This window comes from Anopheles arabiensis, chromosome 2 (genome assembly GCF_016920715.1).
Source record: "Anopheles arabiensis isolate DONGOLA chromosome 2, AaraD3, whole genome shotgun sequence".
Classification (NCBI taxonomy): Eukaryota; Metazoa; Arthropoda; class Insecta; order Diptera; family Culicidae; genus Anopheles; species Anopheles arabiensis.
Genome location: NC_053517.1, coordinates 27,902,662 through 27,926,479, shown reverse-complemented (window position 1 = coordinate 27,926,479; position 23,818 = coordinate 27,902,662). Strand labels below are relative to the sequence as shown.

At 45.2% G+C, this 23,818-nt stretch overlaps 12 protein-coding genes across 13 annotated transcripts; 6 read left to right on the top strand and 6 right to left on the bottom strand.

The window, feature by feature from the left end:
• The first annotated feature begins 148 nt into the window (after positions 1–148).
• LOC120896017 lies at positions 149–1,190 on the top strand. Its single transcript, XM_040299805.1, has 2 exons — positions 149–493; positions 575–1,190. Exons 1-2 carry the CDS (start codon positions 272–274, stop codon positions 917–919), a joined length of 567 nt encoding a protein of 188 aa, XP_040155739.1. The 5' UTR covers positions 149–271; the 3' UTR covers positions 920–1,190.
• A 267-nt stretch (positions 1,191–1,457) lies between these two features.
• On the top strand, positions 1,458–2,457 carry LOC120895772. 2 transcript variants are annotated; one of them, XM_040299375.1, is made up of 2 exons: positions 1,458–1,916; positions 1,986–2,457. In XM_040299375.1, exons 1-2 carry the CDS (start codon positions 1,689–1,691, stop codon positions 2,328–2,330), a joined length of 573 nt encoding a protein of 190 aa, XP_040155309.1. In that variant the 5' UTR covers positions 1,458–1,688; the 3' UTR covers positions 2,331–2,457. The 2 variants fall into 2 exon arrangements, with proteins under 2 accessions (XP_040155309.1, XP_040155308.1); XM_040299374.1 differs by having other exon boundaries at positions 1,458–1,925.
• Positions 2,458–2,655: 198 nt separating this feature from the next.
• LOC120895233 lies at positions 2,656–3,349 on the top strand. Its single transcript, XM_040298385.1, has 2 exons — positions 2,656–2,891; positions 2,964–3,349. Exons 1-2 carry the CDS (start codon positions 2,670–2,672, stop codon positions 3,306–3,308), a joined length of 567 nt encoding a protein of 188 aa, XP_040154319.1. The 5' UTR covers positions 2,656–2,669; the 3' UTR covers positions 3,309–3,349.
• Positions 3,350–4,782: 1,433 nt separating this feature from the next.
• LOC120896603 lies at positions 4,783–5,507 on the top strand. Its single transcript, XM_040300846.1, has 2 exons — positions 4,783–5,020; positions 5,091–5,507. The coding sequence occupies exons 1-2, from the start codon at positions 4,790–4,792 to the stop codon at positions 5,433–5,435; spliced, it is 576 nt and encodes a 191-aa protein (XP_040156780.1). The 5' UTR covers positions 4,783–4,789; the 3' UTR covers positions 5,436–5,507.
• A 436-nt stretch (positions 5,508–5,943) lies between these two features.
• LOC120896604 lies at positions 5,944–6,763 on the bottom strand. Its single transcript, XM_040300847.1, has 2 exons — positions 6,632–6,763; positions 5,944–6,556 (listed from the first exon to the last, which is right to left on the bottom strand). The coding sequence occupies exons 1-2, from the start codon at positions 6,701–6,703 to the stop codon at positions 6,080–6,082; spliced, it is 549 nt and encodes a 182-aa protein (XP_040156781.1). The 5' UTR covers positions 6,704–6,763; the 3' UTR covers positions 5,944–6,079.
• Positions 6,764–7,100: 337 nt separating this feature from the next.
• Positions 7,101–9,079, top strand: LOC120896605 (NPC intracellular cholesterol transporter 2). The gene is made up of 4 exons (XM_040300849.1): positions 7,101–7,406; positions 8,129–8,236; positions 8,561–8,730; positions 8,858–9,079. Exons 1-4 carry the CDS (start codon positions 7,256–7,258, stop codon positions 8,939–8,941), a joined length of 513 nt encoding a protein of 170 aa, XP_040156783.1. The 5' UTR covers positions 7,101–7,255; the 3' UTR covers positions 8,942–9,079.
• A 1,036-nt stretch (positions 9,080–10,115) lies between these two features.
• On the top strand, positions 10,116–11,117 carry LOC120896606 (NPC intracellular cholesterol transporter 2-like). Its single transcript, XM_040300850.1, has 3 exons — positions 10,116–10,229; positions 10,307–10,699; positions 11,056–11,117. The coding sequence occupies exons 1-2, from the start codon at positions 10,151–10,153 to the stop codon at positions 10,681–10,683; spliced, it is 456 nt and encodes a 151-aa protein (XP_040156784.1). The 5' UTR covers positions 10,116–10,150; the 3' UTR covers positions 10,684–10,699; positions 11,056–11,117.
• Positions 11,101–14,361, bottom strand: LOC120897760. Its single transcript, XM_040302842.1, has 4 exons — positions 13,986–14,361; positions 13,635–13,906; positions 11,483–11,747; positions 11,101–11,417 (listed from the first exon to the last, which is right to left on the bottom strand). The coding sequence occupies exons 1-4, from the start codon at positions 14,173–14,175 to the stop codon at positions 11,140–11,142; spliced, it is 1,005 nt and encodes a 334-aa protein (XP_040158776.1). The 5' UTR covers positions 14,176–14,361; the 3' UTR covers positions 11,101–11,139.
• Positions 14,362–15,279: 918 nt separating this feature from the next.
• Positions 15,280–15,943, bottom strand: LOC120897663. Its single transcript, XM_040302683.1, has 2 exons — positions 15,808–15,943; positions 15,280–15,721 (listed from the first exon to the last, which is right to left on the bottom strand). Exons 1-2 carry the CDS (start codon positions 15,875–15,877, stop codon positions 15,345–15,347), a joined length of 447 nt encoding a protein of 148 aa, XP_040158617.1. The 5' UTR covers positions 15,878–15,943; the 3' UTR covers positions 15,280–15,344.
• Positions 15,944–16,053: 110 nt separating this feature from the next.
• Positions 16,054–16,745, bottom strand: LOC120897662 (NPC intracellular cholesterol transporter 2-like). The gene is made up of 2 exons (XM_040302682.1): positions 16,609–16,745; positions 16,054–16,512 (listed from the first exon to the last, which is right to left on the bottom strand). The coding sequence occupies exons 1-2, from the start codon at positions 16,673–16,675 to the stop codon at positions 16,127–16,129; spliced, it is 453 nt and encodes a 150-aa protein (XP_040158616.1). The 5' UTR covers positions 16,676–16,745; the 3' UTR covers positions 16,054–16,126.
• A 523-nt stretch (positions 16,746–17,268) lies between these two features.
• On the bottom strand, positions 17,269–17,954 carry LOC120897746. The gene is made up of 2 exons (XM_040302810.1): positions 17,725–17,954; positions 17,269–17,654 (listed from the first exon to the last, which is right to left on the bottom strand). The coding sequence occupies exons 1-2, from the start codon at positions 17,789–17,791 to the stop codon at positions 17,269–17,271; spliced, it is 453 nt and encodes a 150-aa protein (XP_040158744.1). The 5' UTR covers positions 17,792–17,954.
• Positions 17,955–20,561: 2,607 nt separating this feature from the next.
• LOC120897340 (protein trunk) lies at positions 20,562–22,759 on the bottom strand. Its single transcript, XM_040302156.1, has one exon. It carries the CDS (start codon positions 21,862–21,864, stop codon positions 21,013–21,015), a length of 852 nt encoding a protein of 283 aa, XP_040158090.1. The 5' UTR covers positions 21,865–22,759; the 3' UTR covers positions 20,562–21,012.
• Positions 22,760–23,818: the final 1,059 nt, after the last annotated feature.

Genomic DNA, 23,818 nt, shown 5'->3' with positions numbered 1-23,818 from the left:
AAGCTTTTGAAAACCACTATTAGATTCAAGCAACACAAAAGGTTTACATGCTACTCAAACCATTGCGTTTTACCAGACTACAATTGTTGTTCATACATCGTAGGAGACCTTTATCTACTTTGTATTACATGCTGCTTCCTGGACACATTTCATTTCTAACATGACATTACGAATTAATGACAACATGCCATCTTTATAGGAGACTATTAATACCTCTGCACGTTGTGCTCTTCCAACAGTCATTTTCAATCCCATCCTTCAGCTCAGTCCCATGTGTTCGATTCTCCTGATAGTTACATTTGCCGTCGCCCTCTTCCTGGCTGCTCCGGGCGATGGTCTAATGCGCGTAGTTCTCGACTTTGATCGCTATGAAATGTTCAATGGGACGGACTTCTTCAACATGGAAAAGTTTCGCGTACGAAAGTTTAACCGAACGCTATCCGTGATGAACGGTACCGGTGTGCTGCTGGTCGATCTGGATAATCGCTATACGGTAGATGCAGAAGGATGGTTTGCTTCTAGATTGTAGTATACACTAAATGTTGTACTTGTTTTCCCCTTATCTCATGCTTAGTTTGGAGTAGATTTCGCACGCAGTGCACAGGGCAACAACCAGTTCCAGGCGTACCCGATGAAGCTGGCTGCGAAACCGTTCTGTGAGTTTGTCAACTTATACTATCGCGAGTATCAGCACCTGTTTCTGAAGTACACCAACCTACCGTTCGTACCACCGGAAGGGTTGTGTCCATTTCCGAATGGTTCATACTGGGCGAAGGATGCACACATCGACTCGTCTGTTATTCCGCTGGTAGTGCCAGAGGGGCTATGGCGATGTACGATCGATTTGGTCGATACAGAGAACGGTTTGTTGGTTTCTCGTGGCTTCATGTTCGTTCGACTCTCCAAGGAGCTGACTTAGAGCACTACTAATTTTCTAAATTGAAATTTCCTAAATTAATTTATCAAAATGAGTTTTATTATATAAATCAATGTTGCCAGTCTGGTTTTTGCAAAGCATATGTTTATTACAATTCAAAGTACAAACTGCAAAAAGAAAATCTAGATCACATTAGTGCAAAAGGGTATGAAAAATAAAATTTTCAATTTTCTATGCATTTAATGTGTAAATGTAAGATAACTTACGCTTTGCGAAAAGCTGTTTTTGGACAACAACAAAAAATGCGATTTTGCGTTAAATTATGTCATCTTGTCATTTTGTGAAATATATACACTATACATATTATTATTTGTGGATTCTAATTATTTTTTTTCGCAGATCTAATTGTTAGTTTATCTATTGAAACACAACAAAATATAAGCTGCTGTTCAAGTTTCAGTTATCAACAATTGGTGTTATATACTAAAACAACGAAATTAGCACATTAAAACACCACATTTGGCGCTTAGCATTTGACATCATTCAAACTCAACCACCAAGCTATGAATAACTATAATTAGCTCAGCACATGCGTGATATGTTTGTACCAATTTTAGATAAACTCACACATCTTACACATCACTTTTACAAAAAAAAATACATTATTTCAATTTCCCTCTACATCGACTGTTCTATACAATCAGAAGACATAAATCATGTCAAATATCCTGTTTTCAATCTATAAAAACCTTAATAAAAAGTGTGCAAACAGAACAAATTTTCTAAAACATCTACCACGTGCTTTCCTAACATGCAAAACGCCATAACTATAGTAGCGCTGCTAAGCGACCTGGTATTCTGCTGCTACAGCGTGCAACCATGTAACGGGATGCTGAAGATAATTCTGGACTTTGATCGTTGGGAATTGGCTGGCGGAATTGTCAGCATGGAATCGATTCGTATGAGGAAGTACAACCGTACAGTATCTGTGCTCAAAGGAACAGGAACGCTGCTCATTGATCTGGATGATAAGTATGAGGTAGTTGAGGTTCGAGCATTCCGATTTCTTGACCCTTTAAGTATTCACTAACAGTTTTCCCTCCAACAGTATGGATTTAGCTTTGCCCGCAGTGCCCTGGGAAACAACCAGTTCAATGCGTACCCGATGAAGATACCGTCACGCCCCATATGCCAGTTTCTCAGTACGTACTACCGCGAGTATCAGCATATGTTTCTGAAGTACACCAATCTTCCGTCCGTACCGGAGGAGGGCCTGTGCCCGTTTCCGAAAGGCACGTACTGGGCGAAGGATGCATACGTTGACTCGTCCGTCGTACCGCAAGCCGTGCCGGAGGGGTTTTGGCGGGTTCGTCCCGAGCTACGGTTGGTGGAGACGGGAGAGGCGGTAGCGACTGGTTCGTTCTACTCTAGAATAACCAAGGAGTGGTATTAGGATGTAGTTTTTCATTGTTTTGGGTCACATAATGTTCATCATTACGATTTTCGAATACAAAATTCAAATGCGTAAGTCGTTTAGAAATGGTACTACTTTTTTATCGTTTTTATGTCGTTTTTGCTAATCATTTGTAATCGACTAACTATACTCTCAACTTTTTACTAAACCATTTTGTGATGTTGATTGATGTTAGGAGATGTTTATCTATTTTTAACTACAAGCTACCGATTGCTACATTGCCTTCCGGGCTCAAAGTGCACCATGGCACGGCATATTAAAATAAAAATCGCTGCTACCTTTCTCGGGATGGGCATTACTTTTCGTGTAGTTTGCATCATGCGTTCGATTCTTCTACTAGTCTGCTTTTCCGTAACCCTTATCCTTATCGATCCAGGAGAAGGGCTTATACGCGTCATTCTGGACTTCGATCGATGGGAAGTTAACAATGGATCAGCCTTCTTCAACATGGAAAAGTTTCGTGTGCGAAAGTTTAACCGAACGCTGTCCGTGATGAACGGTACCGGTGTGCTGCTGGTCGATCTTGACGATCGCTATACGGTAAATGCAATGCGGAATTAATCTATTTTACATAGAAATCACATATGACGATCGTCTTCACCTCTCCCACAGTATGGAGTGCATTTCGCACGGAGCGCTCAAGGCAACAACCAGTTCAATGCGTACCCGATGAAGCTGGCAGCGAAACCGTTCTGTGAGTTTGTCAACGTGTACTATCGCGAGTATCAGCACCTGTTTCTAAAGTACACCAACCTACCGTTCGTACCGCCGGAAGGACTGTGTCCATTTCCGAAGGGTACATACTGGGCGAAGGATGCTCACTTCGACTCGTCCGTTATTCCGGTGGTAGTGCCGGAGGGGCTTTGGCGAGCCACAACTGATCTGGTCGATACGGTAACTGGTGAGCTAGTGGCCCGTGGTTCAATGTACGTTCGCTTAAGCAAGGAGCTGATGTAAATACATTAAAAAAGTTAAGAAATCCTTCTCAAAGCGTTACAATGGGGTATAACAAATAAACATGTATTTAGACTAATAAATATGTAAAAAAAAACTTGTGAAAATTGTTAATTTACTGAATTGCCGACGCTGGGTTGTCCGGTGCCATGCCGTGGCACATGATCGCGGGCTAGTGAGATTGATACGCTGCCTGACAGTGTGGTCAACGTATTTGAGCATTTTCCTTTCGAGGGTGGCTAAGAAGGTTCAGACAGGGCCTAACTGCTAACTCAAGCTATATAATGACCGGTTGGTAGTCAGCATCCTTGCGTACCACTCAAAAACTAATACTACCCAATCAGTATTGCTATTTATTGTAGTGTTAATGTAAACAATTATCAATTATCTGACTTCAAAAAGATAATAAAAGTTTCTTTTTGGTTTGGAGTTGTATTTTTTCTAATTTTTTATACTCAAAATGAGCGGTTGGGCTGTATTATTTAACGATCTATTATGCCGCGAGTGCCAGACGAGGGGTTGTGTCCGTTTACGAAAGGCACTTATTGGGGGAAGAATGTCTACGTTTACTCTTCTGTCGTACCGGATGTCGTGCCGGATGTGTTTTAAAGGGTGTGGTTGTCAACATTGACTACATAGAGTTCACAAAATTGCACTAACACACTTATACACCTATATTTAATAGATAATGCGCAGGGAAGATATGTGGACGTTGTTGGATTCTTCTTTTATGACTCAATTATTATAATTATTTAATACAACGCAAACTTGGTACGGAACAACAGTCTTGCTGGGAATCGTTGCAAATGATTAGCCAGCCTCGAGGCCCCAACATCCTTCCTTCCGGGGGTCATTGTCACTGGTGCTCTGTCCTCTTATATACATACTGCATACTACAGCCTAGCAATCTTCGGGCCCCTGTATCGGCGGAGCCACAGGTGACCGCCTAGTCCGCCTACCGTTAGATCCGCCGCCGCCTAACATCACAACTTCCTACAAAACGAATACAATTTCCATTAGCTCAGAGTTTGTTTTTTTTAAGTCTTAATTTGGACTTAGAAAATTCACTGACATGTTAATCATATGTTTACGATTTAATTACTTCTATTAAATCGATGGTGATTTCCGATTATGAGTTTTTTTTATGGAAAACAATAAATACATGGTATTGAAATAAAGCATTCTGAACAATTAAACGATATTTTCTGTGATAGCATAAAAAATTTAAATTAAATCATCACCTAATAGTTTCTAACCCTAAGGGCCATGGTTGTTTATTTTTCTTGAAATGCTTCCGCTCGTTGAATGTTACAATTGCCACGCGCTTGTTGCACTTTATCATTCAAAAGATTATCTTGCTGGAAATTAAAACAAAAATACCATGCATGGACAACATGCACACGAGCAGTCTTCTCTTTGGGTAGTGAATATAATGATATAAAATAGATGAAACGTGTTTACATCGCTTTCAAGCGGCCTCAACCATGCGCGGCGCATCACCGATTGCACTGTTCGTGACGGTTACGATTGCATTCTATCTACTCGATCCGAGCGCAGGACTCATGAAGGTGATAGTGGACTTTGATCGGTGGGAACACATCAACGGATCGGATATCTTCAACGTGGAGAAGCTGCGCGTTCGCAAATTTAACCGAACACTCTCGGTACTGAACGGTACCGGCGCGCTGCTGATCGATTTAAGTGACAAGTACGAGGTATTTCTTGACGAACTCATATCGTTTTCTTTAAGTTTGTTAGCTCTTTAACATTTACCTTTTTTTCCAGTACGGAGTCAGCTTTGCTCGGAGTGCCCAAGGTAACAGTCAGTACGATGCGTACCCGATGAAGCTTGCATCAAGACCATTTTGTGACTTTGTCAAAACGCACTACCACGACTATCAGCATCTGTTTCTGAATTTTACTAACCTGCCGTTCGTGCCGGACGGTGGCCTGTGTCCATTTCCCAAGGGCGAGTACTGGGTGAAGGATGCATACATTGACTCGTCCGTCATACCGATCGTCGTACCGGAAGGGTTTTGGCGTGCTACGACCGAGCTGCGGATAATTGAAACAGGCGAAATCGTTGCCCGTGGTGCAATGTACGTGAAGATAACAAAAGAGTATGTTTGAACGTATAAGCTTTGTTCTATTTCTGAAACAAGCAGAGGACGTGTAGTGAAGACTCTTAATAAAGAAACACACTTTAACTCCAACATCATCAATCACAGTCAATCTCCAGGATTATCAATCACAACTATTAGAGTTCTATACATAACGAGATTAAGTCCAGAATTCAGATAGGGTAACCGGAAACTAGCGATCTCCTTCGGGTGTAAAGTTGCCCGCAAAGAGACTAGAACCGATATGCTTTAATTTCTAGAGCGAAATATAACTGAACCCCAACTGGGCTTACGATTACATATAGCCGGGTTGTAGTTTCAGGGATAGAATTTTTTGTAAAGTCAATATCAATAGTACTCACTACTCAAAGAACCAGAATAAAGATAGTGCTTGACTCTCAAATAATCTTATTCGAATAAACCATTTCAACAAATGTAACGTCCATGAGATTTCATTCTAAAACATGACATTTCTTCTTAAATTCATCCATTTTCTTTTCCCATACACACATTCGACCTTTTTGTTGTACTACAATCGATTAAATCTTTAATATGGATAATGAATGCGATAATATAATACTAAAATCCCCAAGCATATCCACTGTACTACAATACGTAAATTAACGAATCAAAGATCGGAAAGCATTCCATTCACTACTCCTTCGGCTTGACCGTGTTCAATACCGAAATGCCGGAACACACGCTATCGCCCTTCATCAGCATCATCTCCATCTTCCATCGGCCCTCGGACATCATCTCACTGTACGGTTCGGTGTCCAGCACGTAGTTCTCCATGACGTAATTGGCCACGGGCAGCGGACACGTGTCGTAATGGGGGAAGTTGCTCACCTTTGCCAGCTCCTCGTAAAAGTACGTCTTGTAGATGGTACGCATCCACTCGCACAGTGGCTTCTGGAGGTCCATCATCACCTCAAACTCGCTGCCATCTGCCAGATCGGCCCGGGCTACCAACGCCTTTACCGTGTAGCTATCATCCAGCTCCTTCAGCTGCTGGACTTGCGCACCCATGTTGAACTTCATCTCCGAGATCTTCTCGTAGCTGTAGTTGTACGTGAAGTACTCTCCCGTGTCCCCGACCCGTTCCAGTTTGTCGATATGAACGTCAAAGTTCTGCGAATGTGAAAAGGGTTAATTGGTACGCTAGTTACGCTTGGTACAGAGTGAAATTCCATCACTGTCACTTACCATGTTTGCTGCAGCTTCATGTCCCAACGTGATGCAGGCAAGTGATATGTAAGCAAACCTCCAAAAGTCCATCCTCACCTATATCCCAGTTCCGACGCGGATCGGACCTGCTTGGGGAGCAATACAGCGAAAGCTCGCCTTATGTACCCGTACGGTGACCCGTATCAAACCGGAAACTACCGTCCGGAAGTTGCATGTTTTTCATACACAAAAAAACCGATGTGGCCGGGTGCGATGTGCGTGCCTGTCCCCGAACCTAAGTGTCTACGACTCACGCAAAGCCAAACGTAAAGAATCGCCAACGTTTGAATGAAATGGAGTCGAGTGTAATCGTGATTGAAAACAATCGGCGGGTGGGCAATGCGTTGACGGGTTAAATCGATCCTTATCTCGCTGGTGGTTCTGGGTGGATCGAAAGAATACACCCCCCGCTTTGAACACGTTTGCTTTCCACAATAGGCTGGAGTGGTTGTACGAGTTGTGTAGCATCAGTCGCATTCGCGGTAACAAACCAAACGGTAGCTCTGCGTCGTCTGTCTCGTCTCGCGCCCAATACATCCTTGTGTAGTTTGTTTTTACTGCATTACGACGCATCGCAAGCAAGAAAACAGTTATTGTTTGAAAATGAAATGGACTGGGTGTTCGTTCGCTGTGCTGTGCCTGATGTTCCTCTCGAGCACGTTGGTGGATGGTGGCATCATACGGTGGTGGGATCGTTGGTGGAAATTCCATCGAAACTCATTCGTCAGCTCTAGTCTCATCTTTGAGGATTGTGGTAAGTAGAAGCTGGAATACGCCAATGATGTACCTTCAACACAACAGTTTTAATTCGGTGACCGCATTTCCTGGATATTCGTATCTGTAAATACAAAATGTCACGTCCAAAGATTGATTGCATGCTGTTTTTGGAACCGCCGTTCCACGCTTGATAAGTGCCCGTAACACGTTAGCTGCTGCTAGTGCCGGTAACATGAAGTGTTTTTCCGATGATTCTTGTAAGGTATTTCTTAGCTGGGATTACCGCGTTACGCTCTTAAGATTCCTCGACATGGAATCAATACTTGTGAGATAAAGCTCTGATTAATGACAACCATCTGCTATTTATTAGGTGTTGTCCGTTGCTATGCACTTCCGCTTAATTTTTGAATATTTTTGTAATAGCTACAATTACAAAACTACAACATCATTATTATGAGTGTTTGATTGCTAAATTTGAGCGAATGTTTGATTGCACTATTGCTTTACGGGATGACTGCAATGTTGGACATCCCTGCCCTGCACGCAAAAGCCCGTGATTGATGGTTCATTAATAGAACTGATAACTTGAGTTCTTCGTCTCTGTTGTTCGTATCGCCGACAAGGTACAAAGTACACGGGTCCTAGTCAACATTTGACGTACAACATGTAGTACTGCAATTATTCGGAATATTAGGCATTCTAGAAACAATACCACAAAACACTAAATGAACCGCTGTCTAATTTCTCTTTTTCCCACAGGCACCAAGTACGATGTAATATCAATTAATTTGTCAAGTTGTGCAACGGCGCCCTGTACGATGCATCGTGGCACAAACGTTAAGGTGAAGGCTGAATTCAGCGCCAACGGTAAGTATGCCTCGTCATGGTGGTGTTCGAACACTGAGATCACAACAAACACTCACACATACATACTTGATGGTACAACAAAGCGTTCAAATCTTGCCCACCGCCACCAATTCTGTCCAATCGATATCATCCGTCTCTGTGCAACCCCATCGGCAATGTCCTTATTACCAAACGTCTCAAGTGGCGCTTTACCCGTGTGCCATAACGAAGCAGAACAATCGATTAATACCATACAGCACCAAATATTGACAGTAGTGTAAATCGGATTGCTTTTTAATAAATTTATTACACTCCCCTTTTCTCTGTACCCTCGCGTACCGCTAGGCGCCTCTACAGACAGTGTGCTCAAGCACGAAGCGTACTTTATACTGAACAGCGTAAAGACGAAAGCCGTTATCACTCCAACCACCTGTGAGGGCAGCGTGTGTCCGCTCCAGGGTACGCAAGGACTTCTGTTCTCCGCAGATATCTACGTTAATGCGGATCTTCCACCGGTAAGCTTTGGAGTGGACGACGGAGCTTACCGGCTTTTGTCTCCGGGGAGGAATAAATGGGTTGTTTTGCACCGTGTGTACTCACGCTAACCATTCCGTGTTTATTTCTCTATCCATCTGTCCACAGATTAATGGCAAGCTTCGCTGGGAGTTGAGAAATAAGTGGGGCGATGTGCTGCTTTGCTATCAGCTACCAGTTTGTATCGAGTGAGTGGATTGGTGATCATACCAATCGGCTAGCCAAACCGTAGCCGTTCGTTCTGGAGCTGCATCAATGAGATTAGAAAACGTTTGAGATTGTAATGCTGTTAGGGGTCAATAAAGATGTAGTTTTTCCTTATTTTTTAAATACTGGTTTGCCTAAAGAAAGAAGTATATTACTATGTGCTGTCCTCAGACCAGATAATAACTCCTTATGTATCGACAACAAGGCAAACGAAACAAACTGAAATATTATTTTAAGTTTAAAATAAAAGTTCGTAATACAAACAGTTAGCCGGTCTCGTGGTACAGTCATTAACTTGTACGACTTAACAACATTCCCATCACAGGTTCAAGCCCCAAATCGACCGTGCCGCCATACGTAGGCCTGACTGACTATGGGTGGATAATCCACAAATCACTGAAAGCCAACCCCTCAAGTGGTACAGGCAGGCCTTGACCGACAACGGTTGTTGAGCCGAAAGAAGAAGAAGAACAATACAAACAGTATAAAACGTATTAATATTCAACGAGTCTTTTATCATTCCATTCTCCAATATTTTTATTGGTTTTTAGTTAATTTTTCATTCGTACACTACAAATGGTTCGGGGTTTCCTATCTACACCCTTAACATTACCTACTAGCGCTCCCTAGTGGACAGTAGTCCAATCACGCATCGAGTCGATGTACAGTACAGTACATACTAAAGGTAACAGGTACGGTAGGTAGCAATATATCATTCTCAATGTTGTGTACTTGAGCCTATTCGCTTTTCGCTTATTTAATAACCCGCCATGAAACAATTATTCTACGCCACAATTCTAGTGAAATTCGATTAAGTAGAAGTTCAGAAAAACTCCCAAAATGTGCACATTCTTAAAAGTTGCTTACACTTATTGTACAAATATTACTGTGAAATACTTAATTAAACACCTTTTATTAGAAAACACAAACAAACTGATTATCCCTTATACCAAACCCCCTAAACAATGGGTGCATTGTCCCCACACTATCTTTCATTCCACTTGAAGCAACCAGATGTTCACCGAACAGGACGGTAACTAATCCATGCCTATCGAGATGTAACTAGTCAATCCTCTCGAGCCGTGTAACACATGCTTGTAGGATTAAGCTTGATTGAATAGCTTTCTTCCATTATTTAAGCAAGTGCGCCAGTGTATCTTCTCACCATTCCGTACTTTCACATTCCTACGCAAGATGCAGCTCCTAGTGGCAGTGTTGCTTTCCGTCAGCTTTTCCAGCATTGTGTTTGCTGATGTAGTTACTGTACATCAGTGTAAGTCTTAAGCGATAGTGCGATAATTGCAACGCCTCACTGTTATCATTTGATTTACCATTTTTTATTTTACACAGGTAAGCAAGGACCGCTACCAGTATCGGTCGATGTGACCGGATGTCGGACAACACCGTGTGAACTACCCAAGGGACAGGATGCGGCCGTTCTCGTCGACTTTACGGCCGATCGACACCTGACGGCCCTGGTGCCGAAAGTACACGCTAGCTTTGGTGGGGTGACGGTACCGTTCGAGCTGCCAGACGATCGAAAAGATGGCTGCCAGTGGCTTGTCGGTGGCGTGTGCCCAGTGTCACAGAACGAAGATGTTACGTACGAGCTACGTCTACCAGTGCTAGCTGTGTATCCATCGATGAGTCTCACCGTGGAGCTGCAACTGGTTGATCAAGATAATACAGTTGCTACCTGTTTCCAGCTGGAAGCGAAAGTAGTCTAAGCCGCAGAACACGTTCTTAAGGCCGGGCTACATTGATCGTACTCCCAAGTGTAATTTCGATTTTCACTAGCGCATCTGGCGGCGGCTGGTGGAAGCTTTTTTTGGTGGTCGAGGGAATGGTCGTGCCGGATCTCAAATTTAAGTTGTTTTTCCATCGTTTTTTGCCATGAAAATGGATGCAATGCTTATAGGACATGTGCATCTACCTTTTACAAAACTTTTCTTGTCCAAATTAGGTTAAAAACATCGAAAAACTACATATTTTCTAAAGCGGCTCCAAATTGTTTGGAAAAATGCTTCGGTCAGCCGCCGCCAGGTGCGCTAGTGAAAATTAAAATTACACCAGAGAGTACGATCAATGTAGCCCGGCCTTTACACTTTTCATTGGAGTTGAATCAAGAGTAACGAAAAGAAACATTTGACACTTGAGAATATCAGGATTTGCTTTTATTTCTATTAGTTAGCGGGAACAACACGGGCATCAACAACGAAGCAAGACACAGAGTCCTGGTTCTGGTCCACAATATCGATCTCGATGCTCAGACTAACCAGCGGGTAGATCGGGAGCACTGGGATGGTGAGACGGTAGGTGACGTCCTCGTTGGCGCTCAGCGGGCAGCTGGAGCCCTCGAGCCAGGCGCAGGTGTCGGCAAACTCAGCCGGCAGCGGGTAGGGAGCGGTGATGCCAAGAGCCGTCGCAGTCGGCACAGTGGTCATGCTGGTAACGGCACGATCTACAGTACAACGGGAGCACTATCAGCACTAAAGCCACGACGGAAAAGGCTTCCTCACAACTTACCGGTAGTGAAATCGATGTAAGCGATCACATCCTGTCCACGCACCAGATCACAGGGCGGAGCAGTGCAGCCCAGGATGTTCACATTGGTGGCCTGCGGGCGTCCGTTGGTACAGGCACGGCCAACGTTACCGTACACTACAGCCGGCACAAGGGCAATCAGGAGAAGTGCTCGGAACATGGTTGCTTGTTGTGAGTGTTTGTATTGTGCCGGATTTGGAACTTGCTTCAGTGCTGCTACCGCTGTTGAGCTTCCACGTTTGACAAGCTATCCAAATTTTGGGTCCCATTTTATATACGTACCTCAAATCTGCTCACAATAGGGCTACAAGAAGCTGTAAATGGTCACTATGTACCAACGCACTCTAACGTACGTACATCGTCTGATAGGTGTGCTCCGGGGCAAAACTTTTTTTTTCCTACCCCTTTTCCCCCTTTATTTTATGGAAGTGAATCCCATGATAACTAACTGCTGTAGACGATAAGCTGGCGCGATACCTGGTGAACAGGTGGTCCACTTGAGGTGCCAAATTGCAATAATCGGGGTTGGATTTGCCAAATCGACAGCTGCTTATTCTTCTTCTTTTTTCTGCTATGCGCTTACTTGCTCTCATGACGGATGAGCGGATGAATGTGGACTTCTTCTTAGCGCACGACCGTCGTGCGTCCGGGGTTCAAGTGCTTGCTGACGAATCTTGCAGCCAGCAATGGGGCGATCTGGTGATAATACTAACTTCGTTACGTTACTGATACCATGCGGTTGCCGGGAGATTCTCAGGTCGTACAAGTCTTAAGTTCCTAGGCGCGTTTTTGGTCGAATGAACTGATTTTCTTCCCGTGGCCTGCTGTGATAATAAAGAGAGATTATAAGCACCTAGTGAAAACTACGCCTATTTTCACAATGCTGGAATAGTTATCTCTAAACGTCAGCTATTTATTTTGCGCTATTGATAAGAAAATAATATCGCTGATAAGGAGCAGTTATTCGTTCGTATTAGGATTTAGATATGATAAGTACAAATGGCAAAATTGAATCTCAGTTACTATTTTACCCAAACAGCTTTGTTCACCAGCTCCTTACTGAGATGCCCATAAGTGAATAATTCTTGGATAGTAAGTGGCACAGCTTAGTGCATTGTAAACTTTCCATAAATAATTCAATGCATTGGGCGGGTACAGTAATACCAGCATAATGAGCAAATAATTAAATACTGTATCATTACTATCACAGAAAACTTTCACTATACCTTTATAGCTGTCCTGCAACTACAGGATATAATGTTCACCTTCAATGAACTTTCTTCCAAATTGTAATAACTCACACGTACATTTATTTTACCAAATCGAAACAAGCAGCATACACCCTCACAAAGATGTGTTAGCATATTGACATTTAGATGGCGCTAGCGTATATAACGGTTCCATTGCTGGTTCACATAACGGTCGCATTTAAATATGGTAACGGGTCCCATTTCAGGGTTGTTTGATGTTTGAATATTTGATTCCATTGGGTTGGAATTGGGATTCCAACAAAGAATGTAGAAATTTTCAGATAAGTAAGATAATCAACATTGTCATTTTTTATCAAAGGAAATCTACTCTCATTACAGTTTTAGTATTGCGTGCAATGCATGTGCAAAATTTGTTATTCGTTTTTATAGGTCAGATCAATAATAATTGCACTAACATCAACAATTATGAAACCGTTTTTTCGAATTTAAAGTCCATTTTTAAATTCAAAGTTGTTATTAAAGCACAAATGAAGCATTTTATACCAACTGTTAAGATGTTTATCTACTTCGATATCTGGTTCAATCGAATGCATTTGAATATCTATTTCTAATGACATACAAACTACAACAGACATAACTTTGAAGTGGTTACCATCATTCTCAGTAGAACATTATCCATTATACGATACTTTACCTTTAGAACATACGGTTGAATTGGAGGAGTAGAATAATTTAATGTACACCTTTCACGGCACTACTGGAATGAATTGAATTCAATTGATCAACACGGGTGAGTAGTGCCAAGTGTAAACGAACTTGAATGCTAACATCAAATAAATTAACACCAGTTTTGAATCGTTATAAATATATTCTATAACTTTAAAGTGTAGTTTAACCAATTAAATATCACGATGTTCTCCTCAAGCAACGACCACACGAGCATCGATAGCAAAGCACGTTTGTGTACGCGCCTGCTCATCCAGAATGCTGACTTCAATGACTAGGCTGACCAGCGGGTAGATTGGCAGTACCGGCATGCTCAGTGTGCTGACGATGTCTTCACCCTGGCTGATCGGGCAAGCCGAACCGTCCAGCCAGTTGCAAGCGTTGGCACGGTCCGGGGGCAGCTCGTAGGGTGCAGTGATGCCTAGAGCGGTAGCTACCACACGATGCTGCAGCGTTTGAGCGGCAAATGCTGTGAAAATTTTGGAACCAAATAAAGAAATTATAGACTGGCTTTCACGGACAAGACAACACTCTCCCGCTTTACTTACGTGCTTCCCACTCTAGACGCATGGCAACATCGCTACCACGAATCAGCTCGCAGGGCATCTGTGCACATCCGGTGATCTCCACGCTGGCCGGTTGCGGGCGTTGGTTGGTACAGGCACGAGTCTGCAGTGCCTCTGTAAGGCTACCGCTGGCAACGAGGGCCACTAGCAGAACGGCGTAACGATACATCATTCAGGCGATGAGCTGTTGACTGTTGTCTTGCTTTGCGCTGCTCTTGGTGCTGTCTTCACACACGAGACTCGAACGGTCTGCACGCTGGTGTCCCTGTACTTGACTGTCCGAGGATCGGGTACGCATGTTTTTATACCACGGTACATCTGTCGATGGTGCAAATCACCTTGATGCGGCGACTAATCTTATCCGAACCGGAGTGCAGGTGTTCGGGACACCTGCAAGAAGTTGTGGCCCAGTTATCGTGCAACGATGATCTCCCTGTGCTTCTGTTGCAAAGGTATGGCGGGGTTCCTTACGTTTTCTAATTATATGAACACCTGAGCAATGAGCTAATCAATTGTATGGTACGATAAGCTTCACAGCGTCGGCATTCACGTTTTTCCAATTCAATTTACCTTTAGCACTTGTGAGTCAACGTAACTCGCGTCTTTACGCTGTAACGGTGCGTAACAGCAGCATATCCTTATCACGAAAGGGGTAGCGTCGATAAAGCAAGCCATGAAGCGTGCCTGCGAGCTGCCAGAGAATTCATTGACGAAATCATTTCATTTTTGTGTGTTGGTTTTCTCTCATTTTGCAGGAGCGTGAACCGTATTCAGCTAAGTCCATCGGGTTGCGTGTTCTATAATTAAAGGCGCAAGTAAAAATTACCCTGGGTTTGATGGTTTTGCACAGAAGTTTCATGCAGTTGGCTTTTTAGTACTCATTTTAGTACATCAGGGATTCAGGGGTAAGGCAATACCTTCCATTAGGCGTTTTTGTGAATTTAGCTTTGAAACAAAACAAAAAAGGCAAAAAGTCCCGAAATTTACATATGAAACCATAACAACAATTTACCTTTTATATTATGCTGTTTTTATAATTCAATTTAAATTATTTTCAGAATCATTGTTTGTTTTGAATTGCATCATATTTTGGGAAGAGAGCTTGACGTCACATAGTTAATTTTGCTGCTGATGAGTTTGCACTGTTTCTGCGGGGGGTCTTATCCGATATTTATCTCTGGTTTGTTTATGACGCAGACATATATAAATATTTTTTATATTCCCAAATACTGCAAGTAATCCATGTTCGGACAAAAATACTTTTAATGACCTGATGTATGATGCGATATAACATCTGCTTTATTACCCCTTGTGTAACCTTTGTAACGCCTTCCACCCGCATTACAGCAGCGTCACGGTGGCGGCGAAACAAACGGCCACCTGGCCACCATCGCCCGTTATTTCGAACTCCATCGTAACAGTGACGCCCGTGAGTGGCGCCTCGACCGGTGCCGTACCGGTCAGCGTTACGGATTGCCCAGCCGTCAGCGGACAGGAAGTGTTAATGTTGTTGCAGCCATTGCGCAGATGCTCCGGTACCTCGTAGGGCAGGAACAGACCCAACAGCGATGCACGCACATCCACCGTCAGTGTGTTGGTTGGGAAGGTCGGTGCAAAGCGCACGCTAAAGTTAAAGTCCGACTGGTTCGGGACCTGGCAGGGCAGGCTGGTGCATCCCGGCACGGTCACTTCCTGGGGCGTGGGCCGATTATTGGAGCCTAAACGGAGGATGGGAAGGTTTTGTCTTAATTCTTGGCGGCAAACTGACGCATAAAATCGCGCCCATCCACGCGTAACTACTTACATTGAATAATTTCCAACCCCTGAGCAACTGCTGCGAACAACAGCACCACTGCTACGACTTGCTTGAACATCTTGCAATCCTTGCTATGGACCGTGTTGTGACTACTGCCTTCCACAGTCTACTGAGCGTGCTTGAGGTGAAGGTGAAGGTGATAAACCGTTCGCACGGTTTTTAAAGCTCGCTAATCAGATAAGATAAGTCGATGGTATAATCGCGTCAAACACGAGGCAAGGTGCAAAACAGAAATTGAGGGGTGAGTTTTTTTTCCAACCCAATCCAATCAGTCAATTTTATTACATTTGTATTTCTATTACACACATTAGACGGCCACAATCTGTGCAGACGAGCGGAAGCAGAACAGTGGCTGGTCGTTGTCGTCGGTAAGCTGCAGCTGCAGGTCGACGGTAATGCCCGCGAACGGTGCCGCCGCCGGTGTGCTCAGGTGATAGTTGATGAACTCACCCGCCGTCACCGGGCAGCTGCCAGCTTCGAAGAAGTTGCACGCATTCGTCTGATCGGCCGGCAGATCGTACGGTACACGGAAATCGCCCAAAAAGATGTCCAGCGTCGCCCGGACCGTCTGGGAGGCACGGGGCGAAACGAAGTCACAGTCCATATCGACCATACCGCCGATCGGGATGACGCAGGGTTCTACCGTGCAGCCTACAACGCGCACATCCTGCGGGATGGGTGCATTGTTGGCACCTGCCAGAGAAGTAATGCATAGGAAAAAGTGTTAAAGTACAGGCTTATGTTTTTGCTACACTAGCGGAACAGGAGCATCAACGAGCAAATACTTACAAGGCCTCACCGCAAGACCGAACGCCAGGGCCGGAAGGCAGGCAACTACGAACAGAATGTTTCTCATCGTGAAATACTGGCGGGTCTTTGGTTACTGGTTAATGATACACGGTACTGCTTCGCTCAGCGCTAGGTGCCGGATATTTAAGAGTAAAATAGCCAATTACCAACTGATACATTTGTATCTTATCACGCCGTGGTGTTACACTTTATCGCCTGCTGGTTATCCTCGGGCCGATGAACGTCAGCCAATCGTTTTGGATTAAAGATGGAGATTAAACAGATTAGCAGCCGTTCCGTTTGGCGGCACCGCAGTGCTCACTTCCTCGCGTTCGGGACTGGCATGATTCAACCGTTTGCGTGCTGCGATAAACCTCTCCCATGACCAATCATTTTGGAACGTAATATGACAAGTAATGGAACAATTGTTTACTATTTAGAATATACGAGCGAGGAACTCACGGTAGTTGTAGAGTTTCACGAAATTTCCAAGATTTCGGTTATGAAATTCGCTGGATTTTGATGACTAACGTTAGTCACAAAGGTTGGAGCGAGAAGCTATATTAAGACCTGCAAGACTACAAGAAACTATAAATCAGATACTTTTACTTGGAAACAGCTATTTTTATTCCTCGCTCAACAAGTACCAAATCCCATAGTTTAGCCCGAAACAATTCTAGCCGATGATCGGAAGCAAATCAGGGCCTGTCCATTGTCGTCTGCAAGCTGCAGCTGAAGATCAACGGTGATGCCCGCGAACGGTGCTGCCGCCGGTGTGCTCAGATGGTAGTTGACAAACTCACCGGGCGTCAACGGGCAGCTGCCATCCTTCAAAAAGTTGCACGCATTCTGCTGCTCCACCGGCAGATCGTACGGCACCCGAAACGTTCCAAGAAAGATGTCCAGGGTGGCGCGCATACCGTTAGTGGCCCGTGGGGCCACAAAGTCTAGATCCATGTCGACCAGCCCACCGATCTGCACCGTGCACGGTTCGGCGGTACAGCCAACGACGCGTACTTCCTGCGGTACGGGAGCATTGTTGGCACCTGCAATGGTGGGCAGCAGTGGGGAAGGTTTGTGATGATGCTTTCGAATGCTAGTACTTTCTGCACTCACATGGTCTCACAGCAATGCCGTAAATTAACGACGGTAGATAGACGGCAATCAGCAGCGCTTTAAGCATTGTGTTGTATCCTGTAGTTAAACTTTCCTAACACTATCCAATAGCTTGCCTCACGCTCGACTGTCCCGAAAACTAGTCGAAAACATGTATTTATTTTCATCGATGCACTGCCTCGTGACGTTACAACACAAACTCGGTTGCTGTAGGTTATAGTTACTTATCTTATCGAGGACCGACACACGGCAACAGCACCAGACGGATTGATTTTCGGTGAAACCTACCAAAGATTTGGACGATTGGATTGATCATCCCATACAATCGAATTCTTTCCTTACCTTGTAGCTTCCTTAGCGCTACCTTTGCGAGGGACAATGATGGAGGCTTAAGATAAGTGCCAGTGGAGTACAATCTTTACCATTTTATTGAATTATGGTTGCATTATGTTTTTGTTTGTTGACCTGGTTGGTATGTCCTTCTACAAAATCATTTGACAAGGTTTGGTTATCAAGCTCGCAAACGCGCGTTATTCGTGCCCAGGTGTGTGTGTGTGATCTCGTGATGCAACAATGTTTGAACAATACCTTGAGCTGCCTGCGATAGGGAAGCTGTTGCATATCCGTTTTTAAGCGATATTGTTTGAATTATTAACAAGAATTATTATACTATTAACACGATTAATCGCCCAAATTATGGATTACCCGATATCCGATGCCGATTGATTACCCAAAATGTCCCGGAATCGCAATGCGCAGCGTGTGAATTTCTTAAGACTAATGCAGCAATTGAGCCGGTCTCGTAGTACAGTCTTCAGCTCGTACGACTTAACAACATGCCCGTCATGGGTTCAATCCCCAAATAGACCGCGCCGCCATACGTAGGACTGACTATCCTGTTATGAGGGGGAATCAATTAGTCACTGAAAGCCTAAGCCCACAAGTGGGTACAGGCAGGCCTTGACCGACATCAGTTGTTGAGCCAAAGAAGAAGAATGCAGCAATGCATTATTATATTATATCATTCCTTGTAGTGTTATTAATTGAGCTTACCATCTTACGTATCTTATCAACGGCTTCAAGACACGATTTAAACAACGTACGATCGAAGAACGAAACACGTCCACGGCGACAACATACCTATAATAAACAGTCGTGCGTAACTGATACTGTTGGGTGGTTTGTTTCCAGAACGTTTCTACTGCGAAACTATCCGCCACGAAATAAACAATGTCGACGCATTTCTGTATGTTTGGCATGGGTCGTTTTGTTTTTGTGTGTGTGTGTGTGTGTGTGTGTGTGTGTGTGTGTGTGTGTGTGTATGTGTGCGCGTAACATAACTGTTGTGTAATCGGACACGATAATGGTAATTACCACCAACTGCTCCGACGGGGACACAGGGGTATAACGTTTACCCATCAGATTTAGCGTGTAATTGATACGGTAAAATATTTGCTCAACTAAACCCACCGGTTGCTGGCAGGTATCAAAACGCTGCAGTATGTCGGTCAGATTCCTTGCAACACACCTTGGTGCGCAATGTGGCAGAGGAAAACCGCGCGGGAAAATTCTTTAGCCGTTGGTTAAGGGATTGTGTGCTATCCAGCAGCGAAACACCGGCTGGTGTTATGCTAATGGACACGCTTTCATGCTGCAGCACGCAGCGTTAGGAACAACGTCTCTGGAGGAACTTTATTCTTCTCTGTGGTGAGTGGGGGAGCTTCTGAGTTGTGGTAAGACTTTTTCCATTAAAATATCAAGCGATGAACATGCATTAATAATGAGACATTTCTGAAAAATCGCAAAGTTTTTTTTTGTTTGCCGTTCTGAGGATGGATTGATGTTTGTTTGTAAATCGCACGCAGCATCATTTTGATGACAATTTGCTATTTAACAAAGAGTAAAACTTAAACAAAGATTCTAGAACAGGACATTTTCTAATCATGCGTACTCTCTTGTATTTACTATCTATGAGCCATTTACAATAACAAATTTAATGTTTTTTCTTACACTTTTCCAATACTTAAAACATATGCATCAGACTAGGGCATAGATTCGCCTTTTATGCTTCGAAGTGTGCACTCCTGTCTGTTTAAATATGGATTTAAACACAAGATGATCTTCTCCTTAAGCAGACAGTTCAATTCAATCTATTTATTTATAAACATTACATCTTCCTACCAGTAACACATTACCATCAAGCAGTTAAACACAATCACTCATGCAATCACAATCTTTACACGTTTACGCCATAAAAAAAATACAAGTGCAGAGTAACAACAACAACCCTCGAACGCTGGGGCGGAAGAGCAGTGAAACCACCCCTTTTCAAAAAGCGCCCATTTGTTTGCTACGGTTTATGAATATGCATTGGCCCTCTCCACCGGTGGGCAGAATCTAGCTTCTGGCGTTTCCCTCCTCTCGACCGTATGGCTCATCGCGATACAGCTAATTTTCAATATTTATGCAAAACTGATCAAGGACGAACGAAATTAGCTGCTCACAAAGCCACACAGGGTAAGTGCAATTGGCCAAAAATTCATCCTTTCTACCGGCCCACCAGTAAGTGTGGCCTAGTCTGTTGCCTTTTCGATGATCCCTTTACCCAGCCCGTGCGTAGCGGTAGATCGTTCCGGTAGAAGCGAAAATAAAACCATCGAGGTAACAACACTTTGGCAGCAACCGGGTAGCGAAATAAATCAAGCAAAACAAACAAACGCACCAACAACGCATACTTACGCCTCCGTCTCAAGGTCCCTTTTTCTTGCATTTTTTTTTTTATTCTCAGTACACACTCTTGGTCATTTGTGAACAACCAGAAACAAAACGCAGTAATCTTCTCAGTCCACTGCTGGGCAGCGGTAAGCTTTCGGTATATTTATTTCGGTCATCACACACGCCCAACACACACACACACACATCTACACAGGCGCGCCCTGCTCAGGCGCACGTACACGACAGCCCCGGCTCGTGTTGTTGGGCTGCAGGACTCGCCCAAGCGAAATAACGGGCAAAACGATCGTCTTGGCGCTGGTTCCTGCTATCCGCCGAAAAACCCCCCTTAACGACTATATGTACACGGTTCCGGCACGGCTCCAACGGCTCTGTCTTTCTTAAAACTAAACTGCTGCAGGGTTTTTTGGCCACTTATCCGAATGTCAACATTAAGATGTGCGAGCTTAGAAGCGAGGGAGGGGGAGGAGTGAAGGAAGGAGTTTGGTATTTTTGCTTTTTTTAAATAAACGCTTAACTATACAACATCGCCACCGGCCGGAAAGCAACCCGCCCTCAGAAGGCTGGCGCACAGTCACAGCAAAAGTTGACGGCCCGCTCCTCCCACACCCACAGCTCGCGCAGCTCGCCCGGCAGCCCGTCGACGCCGATGCGCCGCAACCGGTCGCTCTGCACGCACTCGCCCGTCCGCCGCCGCAGGATCTTCACCGTGAACGAGCGCGGCTGGCAGGAGTAGTGGCCGTACCAGCACTTCTGCCGCGTACACTCGACCGTGCGCAGGAAGCGCGGAAAGTACTCCGGCCCAAGGTCGATCCACCGGATCTTTGCCTCACACTCCCAGGGCCGGGGCGAACCGCCGGTACTGGGCGATCGCGTGCGTCCCTTGCCGCCGAACGATCGGACCGGGCGGGCTGCTGCCGGATTGCTACCATCGTCCGGCTCTGCTGCCGTTGTGTCCGCTGCCGGTTCCGCCATCGTCTCCAGGATGTCGTTGAACAGATCGCGCCGGGTTCGGACTCGTGCATCCCCGTCGCCGTGCGGGATCGACTCGGAGACGTGGCTCACCTCCCAGGCCGGTTTGTTGCTCAGCTCGAGCGAGTACGTATCGTCGACGTAGAACGGGGGGAACGGTTCCGCGTCTCGCTTGCCCGCCGGGTTCGCGTGGTCACCGCTGTCCGCTACCGGTGGCTCCTCGATGCTCATGTAGCGTGGATTGAACGCCGGTCCTAGTATTTCGGTCAGCACCGGCGGTGGCAGCTGCCCGCAAGCGTTCTCGCTCTGCTTCGAAAGGAAGCTGTAACCGTCGTCGTTGTCGTTCGATCCTCGCTTCAGCGCACGACCGTCGCACTGTAGCAGGATCAGTGTCAGCAGCAGCAACATTGCGGCCACCAGTGCCCTCCGCAACATGGTGTGGTTGGACTGTGTTCGGGGACAGTAAATACAAACAAGATGCGATGTGGCAACGACCAGTTCCTAGCGAAGGCTAATCATAACACACAGAAGCGCGCGCACACACTATCATACACACAAACAGGCAGACACTGTGGACACTGCTGGAAGCCAAGGGACAGACGAAGCTGTCAAACTGGTCACACCGAACTCAATACCACTCTTCCCGAAACTGGTCCCTTGATTCACTTGATCGGTTGTCGATTTACACTGTCTCTCTCTCTCTCTCTCTGGTATATCTCTTCTTTCCGCTAATTGTGTTACTAATCTAGCTTAGTAAGCAACTCGTACGACTTTTCTGAGCATAACGTACCACAACAACTGCACCAAAACCACACACGCACACACAGTGCGAAAGTCCTTCTTCTTTTGCTCGTCCGCTCGTCCTTACGGTCTTCCGTGATTGTGATCTTGTTGGTGCCAAATTCGTTGGCAGACTGATGGCACGCTGTCGTCGTGAACAAGGGGTAATGATAGTGTGTGGACAGTTTTATAGCAACCTCGCAGCTGCTCTCGCTTACACCTGCGGGCGCATCCCTGCGCCTTCCCTGTCTCGCTCGCACACGGCAGCAGAACGAACCCTTCGCTACCTACCTGCCAACGATCGTCGACTGCCGTGTGCCAACATGGGCAGCGAGTGTGTGAGGCAGTGACCACACTGCCTGCCGATGGTTACGTTTTTCGACAACCCGTCTGCCTGCGTTCCGTGCAGGCAGGTCTACCTGTCCCCTTGCCCCCTCTCAACCCCGTCTTGTGGCCGTCTTGTTGTGCACCCTGCACCCTGCCCGGGTAGCTTTCGCGAAAAGGGAGGGCGGTGTTTGTTTACTTTGCAAACGACTTTGACGTTTCGCTTTGAACTCGTGCCAGACCCCGTACAGAGTAGTAGGCTGCAGGTAGCTCGTAGGCGGCAGGCCTACGTGGACCGGTGGCGATGTATTGGTGTCAGTGGTGATCAAACAACTGGTAGCGTCGTAGACTAATTTTTCGCCAATTTGTTTTTGTGGTGCAGTGTACCCTTCGTGGTGGGGATTCCAGCACCATCACCAGTACCAGCACGCAAAAGCAGAAGTACCACCAAGCGCGGAAACAGTGACGAAGACATTAACTTTGTGGTAGTCAAAAGCGTGCGCCAGGCTTAAATCGGGGACAGCTCCCGGGGAAAGGAATACGCCTTCCCATTTTCATCTCGCCGAATCGCGACATTCGAAAACGTTATGGAATTCAAGGCCAACAAAAGACCACTGCCCACCATCCCTTTGCTACCTTCTAGTTTGCAGGCCCAGGAAATAGTACGCCTCCGTGATAATGTGATAACGAAACGGAATGCTGAGGGGATTTCGAGTCTTCTCTTTTGAAATCTCCCAAACGGGATTCTCACCATCATCATGTGTGGTGCCTGTAGGAACTGTCACCATAACGTCCGTTTGTGATCGGATTAGTGATCGGCTGTAAACTTCAGCGAATGCGGAGGGATTGTCGTCTGCTGGGAGGTTCATTGTGTCGTTGCAAAGGAACATGGTATCACGCGCGAACGGGATGTGAGAAATGAAGGATAAATTTAATCTTACCAGCGTACCACCATTACCACACACCCGATTTCCGACATCATCCGCGCACCGCGAAACACCGTTCGTTTGATGCACTAAGCTATCAAAGAGATCTTTCCGTAATTCAATTCCGAATGCTTCCGACTCCATTCCTGTAAATGCGTGTCTTGTAAAATCCTGCGAGTAGGTGTGTGTCTTTTTATATTTTATCCTCTCTTCCCTTCATACACGGTGCTCTTATGCTTTGCCTTACCTCCCTAGGTTGGATGTGAAATTGATTTCTTCGAAAACGGAGCTGCACCGACACCATCATATCGTCTTGGTTTTAATGCAATTTTTCAAATAATAATTTTCACCACTACCGC